Here is a 19,060-nt window from a genome sequence, read left to right on the forward strand (position 1 = left end):
TTAGGTTCCAATATGATTTTTCCTTCCTTGTCAAGTTCTGGAAATATTGTTTGAACTATGATCTTCTACAAATTTAAAATGAGTTCCCACCCTGCTTTGACATTCTTCCATTCATCCCTTGCTTCGTTTATTGAATTTGGTTGGATAATTATACCAACCTCTAGCATTTCTGCAACCATACATTCAATTTCACTCTTTTGGGAATATGGATATCTGTAAGGCCTAATGCTTGGAGGAACACTTCCTGGAATCAAGTGAATAGCATGATCATGATCACGAATAGGTGGGAGGCCTTTGGGAGTCTCAAATACCTTGGAATGATTGACCAAGACTTTTTGGAGATCTGGAAAAATATATGATTTCGATGTGGGAACCTCTAACGAACATAATTGTGCAATTACGCCTCGTTGTTATTTATTTAGAAGCTTTGTCATTCTGTTAGAGCTTATTATCTTTCCTGGTTTCCATGTAATACCCCTTAATTCAAATTCCTTTCCTTTCAAAGAAAATTTCATGGAAAGTTCTTGAAAATTAAAAGCTATTGTACAATGGAAAGTTCTTGAAAATTAAAAGCTATTGTACAACATCAGCACCACCCTTTGGAATGGAAAGAATTATTCTATTCAATACATATTCTCCCATGGATAGCTTGATATTATGGCACTTTCCAGAGCAATTTATGGTTCCTCCACTTGCAACCATCACTTGACACTCTGGTGCCAGATATAGGAAGCAATTCAATACCTTGGCTATCTTACAATGAATAAAATTATGGGTACTTCTCGAATCAATCAACACTATTACCCTTTTCCTCTTGATATATCCTTCTATCTTGATAGTTTGAGGATTGGTAATTCCAGCCAATGCATTACAAGATATGGTCGGATTCATTTCTTCTTTCTCTAGGGTTTGTTCCTGGTGTACATCCTCTTCTTTTGACATTTCTTGTTCCTTTTCTTCCTCCTCTTCACAATATATGTAAAATAATTTGTTCTCAACACACTTATGACCTTTAGTGTATTTGCTATCACAACTGTAACAAAGCCCTTTTGCTCTTTTTTCTTCCAATTATTGTGGTGTCAACCTTTTAGGTTGTGGAAGGCTAGGGGCAACAACACTTCCATATTTATAGTTGTGAGTAGTAGGCTTCCTTGTTGCCATAATTTTTCTTTCCATTTTTCTTGCCAACCTGAATGCCTTCTCCAATGAATCAAGTTCCCAAAGGTGAACCTCATGTTGGATGTTATCCTTTAAAGTCCTTATGAACACATCAAACCTATGTTCCTTTGGAGTATCATTTACCCTTATATTCAATTTTTGGAAGTCCTCAATGTGCTCCATCATTGAACCCTTTTGTTTGAGATTTATCAATTGGCTATAAAAAAGTGTTGCTTTTTGTATCCTCTTATTGTGCTATCATTTCTTTCGTAAAAATTCCCCAAGTGACAATTTGTTTACGAGAGCAAAGACATCAATACCATACAAACTGATTTGGTTCAAAATGTAAGTTTCAATGCATACCTTTTGTGTGTTTTGGACATTATGGAGTTCAAAATATTGATCCATCTGTAGTATCCATGTTACGCGATCCTTTCCATCAAACTTCGTCATATCGATATTTGGAATATGGTGGGTCTTCAATCCACCATTAGAGTCTATGAAATCATGATTAACATTTATTTTTTTCTCATAGTGAGTTTTCTCTACTACATTTCCGCCATTAGGAATCCTTTCTTGTAACAACTTTGTCAAACCTTCCACGCCTTTCTTCAAACCTTCAATATTGTCATTCTTCAAATCGTGATTAAAATTTCTTTTGTTCTCATTCTGAGTTTTCTCTACTACCTTTTCACCATTAGGAAGCCTTTCTTGTAGCAACTTTGTCAAAACTTCCTTCCAACCTTCCATGTCCTTCTTCCAATCTTCAATGTTGTCTTTCATACCATCCATCTTAGCTTCCATGCCTTTATTTAAAACATCCATCTTATCTTCCATGTCTTTCTTTAAAACATCCATCTTATCTTCCACGTCTTTCTTTAAACCATCCATCTTAGTTTCTGTTACTTTTTTTGTCAGTGAAATTTCTTGTACTTGGTCTCATAATTTTGATATATCATGTTGCATTTCTTCCTCTTCTTCATGACTCATGCTAGAACTTTCAGGTTGCTTACTAGGTGTTTCCATTTTCTTTCTTTTTTCACTTTGTAGGAGCTCGATATTGAATCTGAACTATCTTTGAAATTTTGGATCTCCAATATTTGAAATTGTGAACTATGGTAGCCCCCTGAGTCATCTTTCCAACGCCACCAGTTTGATCGAAATTGGATTCTCCAATAAAGTGTTATCCCCAATCTCCCAAGATAACCTAATTATACACTTTTAGTAGAGCGAATTTGTTTGAAGTGCCATGTGTCACTGTTTCAACCTTCGAACCTGAAAATGATGCACAGAAAACTACAATCTTTCCTCTTTCTGTAACTTCTTATGAAATTTCAATATGATACTCAGAAAGAAAGCTATGACGATTTTCCCAAGGTCACATTTTTGGGATGTAATTAAGGAGTCTGCAAAAACCCTAACTTCCTTGGATCATATCTCTGAAAATATAGCGAGACAAGATCTGAAATTTGGACCTGACCTTCAGCAAGAGTTCGGCTCAAATGAGTTTTAATTTCAAAGTCTGAACCTTCATAGAAACAAATGTATAGAGAAAATTCCACGATGACCTGTCTAAGATAGAATTCTGGAGCTTGCAAAAACCCTAACTTCCTTTGATCATTTCTCCGAAAATATAGCAAGCCAAAATCTGAAATTCAGGCCCGAGATTTAGAACGATTTCACCTCAAATTGTTTTTGTTTTTAGCTTCTTAAACTTCATAGCAAAAATGTTATAGATAAAATTCCACGATGACTTGTTTGGAGCAATGAAACCCTAGAATCCAAAGCTCTGATACCAAATGTTATAAAACCAGCTCACAAATGATAGATCAACAACTTAGAAAAAATCATCTTTGAGGGGGAAACCTCCTTTATCTTACAAAAATGAATAATTCTTAGATGATACAAATGATAAGACCTACTTTCTATATATAGGAGTCTAAGGGGTCATAGTATAATCAGAGCCGACATAACAATAATAATGTGTAAGGGCACAACAATAACAATAGTGGGCTTCTATGGGGCACAATAATAACAACATGGGGACTACATGGGCACAACAATATAATAATGGGGTTGCACTAATAACAGTAAGGGGTTACACTAATAGTATAGGGACCTAACAGGTTCCTTGAAGATAACATAATGACTCTTAGTCACTTGTTAGTTAGGGTATCGTGCATCAAATTTTTATCTTAACATTGAAAGATTCCTTGAAGTTAATATAATGACTCTTAGTGAGTTGTTAGATATGCTAACATGCATCAACTTTCTATCTTCAAGTATTAGATGCCAACGTTGAACATGGAGGTAGCATTAACAAGTTGGCTCTATAGTCATAAGGATAACACATGAACCTTTTCTTTATATATAGGTATTGGTGTCATGCATTTTAAACCACCTTTGTCTTGTGGTGGTTATTGATATGACGTTAATGGGATATCCCTATAATGGGTAGGGATTTATGGTTGATTACCTTAGTGCTATATTTCATTAATGCCATCATCTTCTTCTTTGATGATGAAAATTTTAATTTCATAGGATAAACCACCTTTGGTTTATGGTGGTTATTGATATGATGTTAATGGGATATCCCTATAATGGGTAGGGATTTATGGTTGATTACCTCTAGTGCCATATTTCATTAATACCATCATCTTCTTCTTTTATGATGAAAATTTTAACTTCATAGAATAGAGAAAATTGTACTTAGCGTTAACTTGATGGGCACCAATATATATATATATATATGATTGTTGAATGTTTATAAGCTTATGACATAGATGCAAATAAGGACCACTGTGGCAATAAGGTTGGTAAGAATTTACTTTTTAAGGTTACAGATCAACTACGTAACTAAAAAGAGCTTTCAATAATAAAAATAATCATCTATAAAATACAAATAACTTAATAAATTTAATTACAACTTGTTATTAAACAAGAATAACATAAAAATATTCTTTTGAATATACGCACAATATTTATAAAAATCAATGGCGATATATCAAGCATCTTAAGTCCTAATCTCACAAGTGATCCGAATTGGATCATTATGTTTTTTTTCATCCATCTCGATGCACTTGGACTGAAAAAGTATAGGAATCAACTCACGGGACCATTTTTACTAGTGGGACCCAGTTTGGCAAGACGGGGTTTGAAACCTTCCAGGAGCGTTTTGATGCATAAAACGACTTTTTTGGGGTTAAAACTTTGCCTCTTAAGCATAGAACATTTTCATGCTATTCTACACACATAGAGTTTTCCAATGGCGCAAGAATGACGTCAATCGGTGTTTGTATGCAAAAGTTATGCCACTCAAAAGTTGACCTTCCTGTTTTCTCACCCACCTATAGTTCGGGAGGATGTTGTGTCAGACCCCGTTATTCATGGAAAAAGGGTTAACCACGTGTTTTTGATATAAAGGACTCTAGAAGAGTCTAATTTGTAACTCTAGTTAAGAGTTGATTTAGTTAAACTTAACCACTAGTAGGCTATCACGTTGTGTTATAACCATGCCACTATGAGGAAGAGACATTCCATTCTTTCGAGAGCATTTTATTCCATAGTTGAGCATAGATACCCAGGGGAGATAGGAGGTAGAGCACACAGAGAGGATCTGTGCACTGTAGCAGCCCATGGGCCACAGACATTACTTCTTTGTATATGCAGCCATATTTCTATATAGAGAAAGAGAATGAAGCGACATCACCTTCTAGTTGGGTTTTCTCCCGAAAGGGTTTCCCAGAGAGCATATCTTGTGTATTACGTGTGTGTGAGCTTATTTTGTCGTTCTCTAATTTTCTGCTTGATTTACTTTTACAAGCATGCACTAATTACAATTAATCTTACAAATCTAGAAATCAAATAAAATTGTAATAATGTAGAATCTCGTATTTTTAATATAATATTATCATATATGTTGTGACGAATTGTCCAGTGGAATATCCACGACAGTTTATGGATCATTTGGTATCAAAGCGAGTTTCTTTGGGTATTTTGTGGAGATTGCAGGGATCTAGATCGGCAAGGCCGAAAATCGTAAAACCCTAATCATGGGCGACGAATCTGTAAATGAACCTCGTGATCCTGTAGAGGTGAGGCTTTCGTGGCTCAAAGAACAAGTCACGGATAGAAATTGCAATGTAAACCTCCTCATGACGGCCCTACGTAATAAGCTGGGGATATTTGGAGAAAAAGGGGGTTCGAATGTAGTGGAAAAATCAGAAGGGGGATGGGGAGATTGGGAAGGCACAGAGAACCAGCCAAAGAAAAAATCGGAAACAATCAACCCAGTTCGAGTGTCGTGAACCAATCCCTGTTTAAAGTAGAAGTAAAAGTCAATATCAAGCCATACCACCACCAAATAGACACTCTGAAACTGAACCACTGGTTGGTTGCAACAAGTGGAAGTTTATTTAAGTGTCCATCAAATCGAGGAAAAGCAGAAGATCTCATTTGTACAGCAAAAATTAGAAATCCATACACTGAACTCATTATCCATTATTATACAATTTTTCTAACTTAAATGCCCCTCAAGCTTACTTTTCTATCTTTATTGAACGATTCTCAAGTTTACTGTCTAATATTTGGTTTGTGTTGGAAAATGCTGAATTCAAATATAGCATCTAATTAATTAAAGGTAGATTTATTTCCCAACATCTTTCGAGTTGTGGGTGTTAACATCCATACTAATATGATTTTAATGCGACACATTGATTCCAAATAATAGGACTGGTAATACACTCCAGGTTCCAACTGTATCATCACTAAAACACATTACCCTTTTTGCTTAATGTTATGAGAGTTAACCTCCTCTTTATTATAGTGATATTTTAAGTTGTGAAAGCTAATACAGTTTTTCAAGTCACTTGACCTGGTAAGGAGCCGTGGAATACAAGGTTAGCCTCTGATTACTGGTCGCCTACCCATTCCTCTCTCAGGAAGTCGCATTGCGGATTTCAAGGATGGCAGGTTACAGGATGTAGACATTCATGTATTCATCAATCTCATATCGATGTCTTCTAACCTTCTCACCAAAACAACGGATTTGAGAATTTAACTATTTCTCCAGTTCGTCCATTTGTAGCTCCAATCTATTCCCATGGCAAATTTGCAATCCGCTTCATCTAGTAAAGAGACTGCGAGATTTGGGAGCTCTCAAATGTTATCTTATGATGTATACATCCACCACTACGGGCCTGAGCCGAAGATATGGGCGAGCTTCCTTTACCGTTCTCTCAGAGATAGGGGACTAAGCGTGTTTTTAGACAGGGAAGAACTTCAAGCGGGAAGTGACATTAAAGCCCAAGTAGAAGTCGCCATTCGTTCCGCTTCAGTTCACATCCCCATTTTCTCCAAGAACTATGCCAAGTCTGTTTGGTGTTTGAATGAGCTAGTTTTAATGTTGAAATCTGGTGCTCCAATTCTTCCACTGTTTTGGGATGTTGATCCTGTTGAATTTCGTTTGTGTAAAGGAGCTTACGGTGATGCATTTCGCGAACATGAATCAAAGGGTGGATACAGGAAAGAGCAGATTGACGAATGGAAAGCAGCCCTCTATAAAGTTTCCTTCCTTTCAGCTGGCTGGGAATTGGATGAGTATACCAGGTAAGGGTTAGTAATAAGCGTCTTTATTTGACCCTCTGTTGCTACTGATTGTCAATTTACTTTTCCACTTACCTAAATGCACAATAAGTCTTCCCATTTACATGATCCCAGATTCTGTCTATAAAGATTGTTTGATTTTTCTGAGTAAACACTGTGAAAGTTGAACTTTAGATCTATTTTTGTAGAGGAACATCATAGATTCCAGATTTAGAGAGTACGGATTCGGATATGACTAGATTCCAGACTATCATATTATCTTTTAAATGTTCAGTGACGAGGGGTGGCTGTTGAAGAAGATAGTCTGCCCTGTAATCGAAATTGCGAAGGGAAGATCATCTTTAGCAGCTACAGAATACAAAGTCGGGCTGCATGAAGCTGTCGAAATTTTTGACAGAAAAATGGCAGAGTTTGCGCAGGAGAGACAGAAGAATGCTAAACTTGTGGCGATAGTGGGAACAGGCGGGTCTGGTAAAACGATTTTGGCCGAGCATTTGTTCAACGTCAAACGCTCTTCATTTGATGCCTCGTGTTTTCTCTCTGTACGCGACGCATCTGCAATGGACAGATTGCGAGTTCTCCAGGAAAAGCTGTTAAAAGAGTTACTGCATCTTGATTGCGCAATTTACAAAAATAGTCACGGAAGGGAGATTCTTACAGCTCGTTTTGCAACAGTTCGGACTTCTTCTCGGTTTCTCATAGTATTAGATGATATAGATCATAATGACCAAGTAGATGACCTCTTAGTGAAAGATGTTCTTAGAACCGACAGTTTGATTATAATCACGTCCCGTGACGGCGGCCTGTTTAGAAGCCGTCCTGAAGCCATACTTTATGAAATGGAAACAATGGACAAAAAACATGCCAGGGAGCTCTTTTGTAAACGCGCTTTCCATCAGTGCCAGCCAGATCAAAGATTTGAAAATCTAGTGGAAGGCTTTTTGAGAGTCTGTGACGGCTTACCTCTGTCGCTCAAAGTCTGTGGCGCACTTCTTTGTGGGAAATCTGACTTGAATGATTGGATGTTACAGCTGTATAGGTTGTCCGAAGTGCCGAATAGTGACTTAGAGCACAAACTTCAAATAAGTTATGATGCACTGGAAAAGGATGAAAGATTGATGTTGCTGGCTTACGAAGGTCTTACTGAAAGTGCTCAAGACGCTTTTCTGGACATTTGCTGGCTTTTCGATGGTTGGGAGTGGGAGACAGTCGCTTCTATTGTGGGAGAAGTGGAACTCGAGACCCTCTCACACATTCATCTCGTCACAAGAGATATTGACAAAGTAAGGATGTGCTATGCGGCCCTAAAGATTAGTCGTAAGATAAGTAAAGGCCTCCGAATCACAACCACAGAAGAGCTGTCTTTGGTTCTTGAACAAAATCAGGTTTGCCCTGCCTTGCACACTTCCGGAATCAAGTTTGAACAGTTATATTGACATATAAAAATTGTTAATATAGACATGTTGATTTTATGTAGAATGTTGAAGAAATAAAAGCGATATGGTTGATGGATAATAAAGTTCGATTTGAACTGCCAGCGGAAAAGCTAGACCAGATGCATCGATCCTTGCGTATTCTTGCTCTGGGCGATTGGACAGTTATCAAGAGTACATGCAATAACCGATTCGAGAGCTTGAGGTTTTTACAAGCTGGAAATGTGCCCCTTTTGCCGTTCAACATAGCCAATCTCGACCAGCTTAGGCTCTTACAGAATGGAAATGGCCAAGAGATGGGTTTCAGTACGGCGTGGGTAAGTCTTTTTTTAATCCATTCCTGCTGTAGATGTATCAGTTTTACTTGTTGTTATAGTCTCATGTTGGACTATTTATTGAAGAGAATCCAGGAGTTTAATTGCGTTCATTATTTGTGCTCTCAGACTATACCTCCAACGCTGAGAAAGCTCGAGATGTGTCAAACACATTATTATTCAGGTCTCGATTTAACTTCACAGGTGGTGATAAATCTAAAAAACCTGCGAAGTTTGGGGCTCAAAGAATTTGTGGGACTGTTCATGCTACCAGATAAATTTCAACTTTTAAGTCAGCTGACAAGACTGGATCTAACTGGTTGTAGCTTGTTAAAACTTCCAGAAGCTCTTGGTCAGTTAAGTGCACTTGAACACCTGAATCTTAGCTATTGTGGAGGGCTGAGAGAATTGCCTGAAAGCTTAGGAGAGCTCTGTTGTTTGACTACTTTGAACTTACAATTTTGTACGAAGCTGAGTCAATTACCTGAGAGCTTCGGAAAGTTGGAGTTTCTGAGAATTCTTAATCTTAAAGGTTGTCGCAGTTTACAAACTGTTCCAGTATTATTCGGTTTTTTGTCCTCTCTCGAGGATCTTAATTTGTGTGGATGTACAAACCTTAGATTCCTGCCTAGAAGTTTTGATCTGCTTCCATCCCTCCGAGCTTTGAACTTGAAGAAATGCCAGAATTTACTTGATCTCCCTTACAATATCGGTAATCTGCCCTTAATTTCGTTTAAGATGAAGAAATGTTCCAAGCTGCAGAGCCTTCCTTCCAGTATGGGAAAACTAACATCCCTGCAACACCGCTATATGTCGATGAATGGTTGTTTTGCACTGGAGGAATTGCCAGAAGAATTTTGCCAACTCAATTATATGGAGAGGCTTGATTTGAGCTGTTCTACTGCTTTAAAAAGGCTTCCCGATCGACTTATGGATATGGCAAGTCTAACATATTTAAATTTGGAGAAATGTGAAAACATTGTCGACCTTCCCGAAGGTTTTGGCAAGCTGAACTCCCTCCGAGACTTAATCCTGAATTCCTGCATTAGGTTGGAAAACTTGTGCGAGGATTTTGAGGATTTGGCATCGCTAGAAAAATTGATGATGAGAAATTGCCCAATTATAGAGGGCAAATGGATGGATATCGTTGTCAAAATCAGGTCATTGAAATTGGCGGACGTTACGGAAAGCTGGAAGCTCACGGATCGATGGACAGCAATTCGCTCGGAAGAAAACGAATGGGATATGAATGTAAAATTCTATCAGGTACCTATAACATTTTATAACATTTTAGAATTAAGGATTGCTTTTGGATATTTGAAATCTCCGTCTTTCCATGGTCGTCTGGCTAACAGCTAACGTTAAGCTTCTTCCGGTGTTTTTGTATTGCTAAGAATGTTACATGCGAGTACTTTGTTTTGTTAATTGACGGTTTTTATATATTGTAACTGAAATAAAAAGGCTGACGGTGATGCTGAGAAAGAGATGATGAGAAAGGCAGCATCCATGTTTTTCAGCGATGAATGTGTTTTGTTTGATGCTTATGGTTGCAAAATTAGGCCATCCACTCTAGCTCCGAACACGACGCTGGCTTTTGTCTTCGATCGCCGTGTTTCAAAGGATCGATGGAAACAAGTGGTGGGAGATATTAAGGCACTGCATAACACTTCATTAGACCTGCAAATAATTCATATAACGAACTGCACCCCAAATCCGCCCTGTTTAGGTAATCAGGATTGGATACGAGAGCCAAAAGGCACAACTCTAAGTTTGTCTTATAGGAGCACTAAAGTTCTTTTGGCTTTTCAAAGAATACTTTCCCAAGTTGTAGGCTCCGCGGAACTGGAGGATGACTATGTGGTTACGACGACCGTGGAGGAAGAAATCAAGGGCATTAAGCTTTTTTCCAGATGGAAGAATATTTCAGGTTTGCTCAAGAAAATCACCTCCAAATCAGAGTCTCGTCTACGTATCAAGAAACAGCTAAGAACTCCAAAGGAAAATAATCTTGAATCGCTGAGAGCATTGCTGGTGACCGAAGGAAGAGATTTCCTTTTAAACAAAGATGCAGAACAAGTAAATACTTGATTATCCTTGGAGTTTAACGTATTACATAATTATATTTTGTAATAAGAAGCAAAATAGTCTCATATGTTTGATATAATTGCAGGTGAAAGTTGATGCTCTACGGGGATTAAAACTGGTTCTGCTATTAATCTCAAGAATTGAAATTCATGAAATTGAGATTTTGATTCTGAAACAAATGTATACTAAACTGCGCAACAATGCGTATGAATTTGAAGTGGTTTGGATGCCCATTGTAAGTGTAGACAATAATGAAACATGGGGATCTTATGTGGGAGCTGCATCATCTATGCCATGGTTAACTGTTGCTGACCCGTGGTCAATGGAAACAGCGGTATTAGAAGTGGTTAAACAAGATTGGGACTTCGGTAACAACAGCTCGAGTAGATTGGTAGCAGTGGACGAAAAGGGGAGAATTATCAACAAAGATGCAATGGGTATGGTGTGGAGGTGGGGGGTGGAGGCATATCCTTTTGCTGGCAATGCCTCGGCCAATCTATTGGAGGCAGAGTGGGAGCAATTAAATAAGAAGTCAAGCCTAGAGTTCCTCTTTCAAATTCTGGAGAGTTTCAGCGAGGTTCGTTTTTATCTGGAGCCTGTTAATTATGTGAATGCAAGATTATTGATAGAAATAGTAATAGAGTGTCTGTCAGGCGTTGAAGATCGATTAAGTGTATAATTTTGGTATAACAAACGTTGGAATTAATATCTGGCAGGTGGTGAAGAAGGCAAAGCTTCAGCGGCAAATGATATGGCTATATGGCGGGGATCCAGCGGGGAATGATATTTCAGACTTCGCACTCACGTTAATTCGTGGGTTAAGACTGTTGGATGCCAACGACATCAACATCATATACGTAGGGGGACCATCCTTTCCATCGGCAATTGAATTAATGAACATGCAAGAGACATTTTTCCATGAGAATAACAGGCAACGTTTATCTTGGCAAAGCTTACCATTTCCGGATGCGTTACGTTTCTGGCGTCGTGTTGAGGGTTTGTGGTGGGAAATTAGAGATAAAAGACATCATGAAATGTTTGAAAGACTCAGAAAACTCCTTGTGGCTCTTCTTTCTGCTAACAATATTTCCCGCAGTGGACCAGAGGCTGCAGTGTGGGTAGTGGCGTTGGATGAGAATGGGGAGATGGTTACTTCCAGGGGAAAGGATGTGATAGATTGTTTAATACATGATGATAAATGTTCTTCTTCTTATAAGGAAATGCAGACAAGGAATGAATTAATTGAAGGGAGTAAAAGAGGTGAATTGACACAGATAATAAAGAGAAGATTTCAAGATGGTGTAAATTTCACTTCACATCACCCGCAGCATCCTTTACTGCCGTTCACGGCAGCAGGTTATACATGGCCTGGTGTGACATGTGATGGATGCTATAAGGAAATCACGGCCGATTTGTCATTTTTCAAATGCACCATATGTAAAGATATCGACATATGCGAAGCTTGCATGGGATTATCCCAACTTTCGAGATCAAAAGAAAGCAGCGAAGTATTTTCCAACATGGAGAGATTAGGATCCCTCTCGAAAGCAGCAAAAACTGACGACCAAAGCGAAGGATCATCCATCAAAAAGGTAGTGCCGAAGAATGAAGATGCATGTGATTCATCCATCCTCTCAAAAGCAGCAACGGCCCATCCAGCAAAATTCGACGACCAAAGCGAAGGATCATCCATTAAAAGGGTAGCGCCGAAGAATGAGGGTGTATGCGATTCATTCATCGTACCATTGGAGATAACGAAAAGGGAAGGTGCGTTTTTTTCTGTCAAAAAGGAATTACCCTAACACGGAGAGCTCAGGATCCCTCTCAATAGCAGCACAGGTCTATTTAGCAAACACTGACGACCAAAGCAAAGGATCATCCATTGAAAGGGTAGTAGTGCCGAAGAATGAGAGTGCATGTGATTCATCCATCACAAGCCAAAGTCATGAAGACCCAAACCCAAACCTACAATAGATGTACTTCGATCTAGATACCAGTAGGCAGCGATGTATGTATGGAGGGATCAGTGCTTTTTAAATTTCAAATAATAATTAAATAAATATGATGCACTTTTTTTAATATAGGTTTCTGTTAATATGATGCACTTTAAATTACTGCTATCAAATTCAATATTGAATTAAATTTTAAAAAAATTGAAAATTAATTTGGATTACAGTTAAATTATATTAAATTAGATATAAATAAAATAGTTATTTTAACTAATCATTTTCTTGCTTTTGCTTTTGTTTAGGTTACTCACTTTGGAACATGATGGTTATATATACAGATAAATTTATATATGAAAGGGTCTTGTTTACTAAGGTAACAACTTCGTTTAGATGGTGAAATTTATGAAATTATTAAAAAAAAATTGATTTTATGGGATGTTTGAATCGTTTTTTCAATGGTGGAAATAGATTCAACACCATCAAGAATCTCTGGGTCACCCAAAATCTTGACGCTTGAAAGTTATAACCTGGGTTTCCAGAAAATTCTACCAATTTTTTTTTCAAATTCCTGAAGCTTGACAACAGTAACCTGGATTTCCAAAAAATTCTGCCAAATATTTTCAAAATTGTACCCGAATTTCCTTTGTAATTGTGACCTTATTAGACTATGGCTATATGAAATTAATTACTATGCTTAACCACATAAATATGTTTATGAAAATCAATTTTATTCCAGACATGTAAGATCATAAACAACTAATTAATCAATAGATCTAGAACATTTCAGTGTCCTAATAGAAACACTGACAAGCAAAGCACATAACACAAGGGATCTAAAAAAGATGCAGCCCTTATTTATATTATTAAATGAAAGTGATACTTCCTAGACTGATCAATCGTGAAATCTCCCTGCCAGATGGCATGCACGACTGCTCAACAATACTACTAAAAATACTAAAGCACAATCGTGGACCCTGAATGGATCCACCAGACAAATCACGCCCACGGGCTTTTTGTCCCTAGGATCAAACTGGAACTGGCCATGCCAAGTTCTCAAGAAAAACACAATAAGGGACTCAGGATGATTCAAATGCCTAGCTCTTATCCCCTTTAATAGGCTTGATGGACTCTCTAGAAACCTTATTTTATTATTTTCCCTCAAAATGAAGGCAAATACTATGGGAAGATCCCATGGGAAAATACTATGGTAAATACCATGCGTAGATTCCTTCCATTTAACCACATCAAGAAAAAGAATATTACAAATCCTCCCACCTAAAGATTGATTTCTCTCAAGAAATCCACTTCTATCCACAACAAAAGCATTTGTATATTGATACCTAGATCCCATACAACCCAGTGTGGTATTCCATGCCTCCATGCTAAATGATCCTCAATGGATCCTTCAATACCTAGATCCTAGACAATCCTCTGCCCAATCCTGCCCTCAATAGATTCACCCGGATCCTAATGCCACCTAAGTCATGGGACCTATGGGTTATGGTACCCTCTCAGCCCTCCATCATTGCCCATGCCTAAGGGCCCAAGCTGCAATATGCCATTGGCTAAGGATATTCTCCTAGGAATCATCCCATTGATAGAGTTCCAACTCATAATCTCCTGTCAATCCATTCCATGGGAAGGATCTAATATAATAATTCCTTCATATGGAATATGTATACTATGCTGATGTTGCCTGTTGCTCAACTCATGCTGCTCCACTTGGTCACTCAACATGATCAATTTGGAGAACTCTGCCTTGTTCTCCCCAACGTATAAAGGTTGGTTGATAGTGTTGCAACCCTTATCTATGTACTCCTATAGAGGGCTTCTCTGGAACTCCCAACTGTACTCCTTTTGTTGCCTTGTGAGGGACTTGAGTCACTCGTCAACACTAGACAACTTGGACATTGATTCAACACTTAGCCCTATGAGCTCCTCAATTTTCCTATTCTCCTTTAAGACAATGTCTCAGATTGTCTAGACTCTCTGCTTCAACATCATAAGATCTGTTTTGAAATGCATGATCTTTTCCTGAATGTCCTCTACTAGAAATTCTTGTGCCCTACTGAATGCCTCTGTATCTGTCTGCATCGGATGCTCAACTATCATAGCTCCAGCTTGAACCTTTGACCGACTCTCCAAAAATGGCTCATCCTGCATACTATATTTGTCATGTTTCCCCTCATGATCATGCTCATCATGTCGATTTATTACTACTGTCTTCTCACTTGAGTCTCCTTGAATGTCTTTTTCCTGGCCTTCTCCATGTGTGGGGACAATCTGTTGTTCACCCTCTCTAGTTGTCAAACATGGATGTACTGGTGGACTGTTATCTACACTTGATTTCCCATACTCTTTATGGATGTCCTCCTAGATATCTATGGACTCAACTGTACAAGAGTCTACCACATTGTCAGGAGGAATTACCTCCTTCCTTTCCCCATGTACTTTGTCAAGCTGACTAATTATCATCGGCTTATGTTGCAAGTCTCTCTGAAAAACATTGTGCTACTGCTCACCATCTATACTTGACTGCTCAGATACTTCATGGGTGCTCTCCTGAAAACCGATGAACCCAACTATAGATGAATCCCCATGATCTGAAGGAGTCTCCAACTATTCTGCCCTTGTTTCCTTCTTATCACCTAGACATGAATGGTTAAGTGCCCAAGGTCCCTTGCAGATAAAACATGGTCCTCTCCTTCTTAGTTCATTCTTGCTGCAGGTTTTACTACTTTTGTTCTTGCTTCCTCCATCACTCCTTTTAATCACCTTCTTAGTCAACGCCCTTCTGAGCAATTTTATGTTTTGCGTGACCAACTTCTCAACTAGATCATTGGCTGCTAGTGATACAATTGGTTCCTTTCTCCAAATCTCCGTTGAAATCTTGCTGGACTCCTTTGAATCGTTGACTTAGTATTTTATCACGGCTCCACGACTTGGGTACTCCCAATCGATAATAAACTGCCCACTTAACCCAAAATTTTGCAGATTTGAAGTTACACATAAATTGCGCGGTTTTTTTTACTAATTACCTCCAAATGTTCAACAATTTGGATCTTAGTATCTTGCAGATGTCAACATCTCCTTCTAAAAACAATGAATAATATTTTGCTTGCTTGTTTTGACACTGTCTGGATGAGATGATGTAATGTTGGTGTAAAAATTCTGGAACACCTAAAAGACCAAGTCCTCACATTCTAGATTCAACATGAATATGCCGAAGTGAACTCTGCCATGAGTTCTAAGATTTTGTGTCGCTTCTAAAAAGTAGGAAGCATGATATTGTTCAACCCTTGAAGGACGTCTACTATTAGCTACAATATCTCGCTCATGATGTCATTATTGTAAGGGAGTAGTGGTGATGTTACATCGATGATCCTATTGAGACAAGAAGCAACTGTGACCGTGGATTCTTCATAAGGATGCTCCTAGAGTTTTGGCTGTATCTACGCAAGCATGGATTACTTGAGAACCCAGCGAAGTTTCTTCCATTTTGGCTTCCCCACCTCGAAGAAACATGTGTCTAATTCCTCCAACTTACGAAGGTCTATGATTGGCTTTGTTTTCTACAATTCAAATCCAAGTGTGAGGAGCTTATTTCCTCTTTTGTGTCCTTCCTTCCTTTCCCATGGGTGCTTTTGCTGCAGAATGACATGGATCCTTTTTTAGAATGGTATGTTGCTTTGACCATAATTTTGGAAAGAGGGAAAACCACATAGGAACAAAACCCCTTTCAAAATACAATATTGAAAAAGAAATACAATTGCTAAGTAGTTGTGTCATTCATCCAAGGTAGTTTCATAAAAAGTGAAACTTCTGCTTAGTGGAAGTCTTCGTGAAGATTTAAGTGATTTATGGGATAGTACTACAAGTCGATGACCCCATCATGTATCAATTCTTAGGTGTAGTGCATGTAGATCTCAATGTGTTCTATTTGTTTCCACTACATTGGATCTCTGGCAAATTTTAGTGTTCTTTGATTGCCGCACAAGATGACAGTTAGAGGATGAAATATGATACCAATCTCAGTGAGGAAGTTCTACAACTAAATGGACTAAATGGTAATGTTGATTGCACCTTTGTATTCAACCTCTGTCGATGATAAAGAAATCACAGATTACTTTTTGTTGGACCAGCAATTGGGGATGGAACCCAAATTAAAAACATATTATGAAGTGACTTGCAATCAATGTTATTTCCCACCCAATATGAATTAATGTGGCCAACGAGATCCAAAGTACATTCTACTGCATAATAAATCCCATGGTCGATGAGTCCTTAGACATATCTGAGTATGCATTTCGCAGCTTTCCAATGAAACTCATGCGTCTCTTGTAAAGTGTTGCCCCGCATTTACTCGCTTTTACAAGCCCTCTAGGTAAATGTGAAGCGGAGTGCCACTATGACATGATCCAACCTCCTAGTTCATTTTCTTTTCCTTTCTTATCCTTATCCTTCCTTTGCTTGCGTGTCCAAGTGTTTGTTCTCTTTCCTTTATTACACCTGCTCAAAAGCTAGGAAAAAGTTGTCAATTGATTCTTAGGTGCCTTTTTATCATTGGTGTCTCCTTTTTCTTCATTTTTCTTCTATTTTCCCTCTCATGCAAATATGTGTCTTCACCTTTCTTTTCTCCTGTTTTCCTTTATTTCCATAATTAATGCCCAATTATTGCCTCTTTGTCTTTGCCAATGCCTTTGCCAATTTCCTTAGCCAAATATAAACTGAAAGTGACTCCCAATGTGATGTTTTCCCCACTATTCAACTTGGAATATGTGTCCCATGACCTTGGTCTTATTTTTCCTTTATTATTCTTTATTACATGAACTTTAACCTGTAGAAAATCTGTGATAGGTTAACCCGATAATGCAATATAAATCAAAGAAGAATACTATAACCTAATTCTACTATCAATTTGCAGAAGCTTAAAGATCAAGCTGAACAATATAAACAGAAGAAGAAGAATCAATGGCACAATACACATGAAAATACTTTTGGGGACAATCTCAAATAAAAACCCCACACTATTGTATTATCATACATGGTGGAAATACATAGGAATTATACAAAGCCTTAGCTCTCACAGCTAGCCAGCTCTCAGTACAATCCTCATAGATGCTCACAGGCAATCTTGGCTTCTCTCCAACCTTTCTCTTTGCCCTCCAAGCTCCTATTTCTTTGCGCTGTTCCTTGTGGATGATTAGCCTATTACCAAGTGGAAAAACAAGCCTTCAAAACTGTGCAATCCTCAAGGATGAATCCTTGACTACATGCATGAGTTTTCTCCATGAGAAAACACATGCAATTGATAGTACACTGTCCTTAAACATTAATCTCAACTGGGTCTTTCTCATAATAGACATGCATGAGTTTTTGATGAGGGAATCTTCAGTTAACTGGAGTAGCACTAGTTGAGTGCATTAATGCATCAACTAACAGTTAACTCACTATTAGTTCCTCAAATAGTTTGGAACTAATTTAACTAAACTTAACTCAGTAAGCTGAGTTAACTAATTACAACTCAAATATAACTCAATCTTATCTCCTTAATTTAAGGGATAACTCTTGCATGACTTCAGAAAGACTTCTAACTTGAATTTCTCCAACTAATTAATTTAAAATAAATAAATTAATTATTTCCAAGTAGTTGTTAAGACTAAATTCAATTTTAACTCACAATTTAATTCAAGGAAAAATTAAATTGGAATATTCATGTTGTCATATTTCAACACTCTCTCTCAACAAGAAAGGGATTATCTGCCACCCCGATCCTGTCTCTATGGAACTCGAATTTACAATTTGACAATGCCTTTGTCAAAATGTCAGCATCTTGCTCCTCTGTCGAAATATACTGCAACAACATGATCCTCTCGACCTGTGAAAAGACACGAGCAACCAATCTTGCCTTATGCTTCTCCACACTACCATCAACAACTTGTTTTACCTTGTAAAACCAACGAGAACTCACAACTGACTTGTTCTCTGGTCTCGGAACCACGTCCTAAACACTATTACGAACTATGGAGTCATACTCCTCCACCATAACATCAACCCAAATCAGCTACTGGACTGCTTCCTCAAAGGAAGATGGTTCGGTCTCAACACATTCCCCAGCAAGGGCCATATATCTAGTGTACCTCTCAGGTGACCTCCTCTATTTGCGCTGAGAAGATGGTGCTCCCACATTCTCTCTCGCATCCTCCAACAATTTGTCAACTTCTCTTGTGTGCTTCTATCCATCTCTGGAAGACTCTGCTTGAGTGGATGTCTCCACTCCTAGAACCTCTGCATGCGGCTGCTCTGCATCAGTCTAAGGCTCCTCCTCCTTAGGAACCAACAGTTCCTCCACAACCTATAGTTCGAGCTCCCTCTCAAGGGAAACTCGCATGGCCTTCTGATCATCAAAATTGAGATCTCTACGAACCACTGTCCTCCGACTGATAAGCAAGTACACCCCATAGTTGTGATGTGTATCAGTGTACCCCACAAATATCCCCAACTCTGCTGCCGGCTC

The 19,060-nt window shown here is 38.3% G+C and overlaps 1 protein-coding gene across 1 annotated transcript; it reads left to right on the plus strand.

Moving 5' to 3' along the window:
• Nucleotides 1–6,008: 6,008 nt before the first annotated feature.
• Nucleotides 6,009–12,613, plus strand: LOC149208954 (uncharacterized). Its single transcript, XM_089396225.1, has 7 exons — nucleotides 6,009–6,765; nucleotides 7,037–8,147; nucleotides 8,240–8,512; nucleotides 8,639–9,775; nucleotides 9,971–10,585; nucleotides 10,680–11,171; nucleotides 11,311–12,613. The coding sequence occupies exons 1-7, from the start codon at nucleotides 6,260–6,262 to the stop codon at nucleotides 12,394–12,396; spliced, it is 5,220 nt and encodes a 1,739-aa protein (XP_089252351.1). The 5' UTR covers nucleotides 6,009–6,259; the 3' UTR covers nucleotides 12,397–12,613.
• Nucleotides 12,614–19,060: the final 6,447 nt, after the last annotated feature.

The sequence above is a fragment of the Pinus tabuliformis genome, chromosome 1_2 (assembly GCF_031772625.1).
Source record: "Pinus tabuliformis cultivar Carrire ecotype Pingquan chromosome 1_2, CPIR1, whole genome shotgun sequence".
Classification (NCBI taxonomy): Eukaryota; Viridiplantae; Streptophyta; class Pinopsida; order Pinales; family Pinaceae; genus Pinus; species Pinus tabuliformis.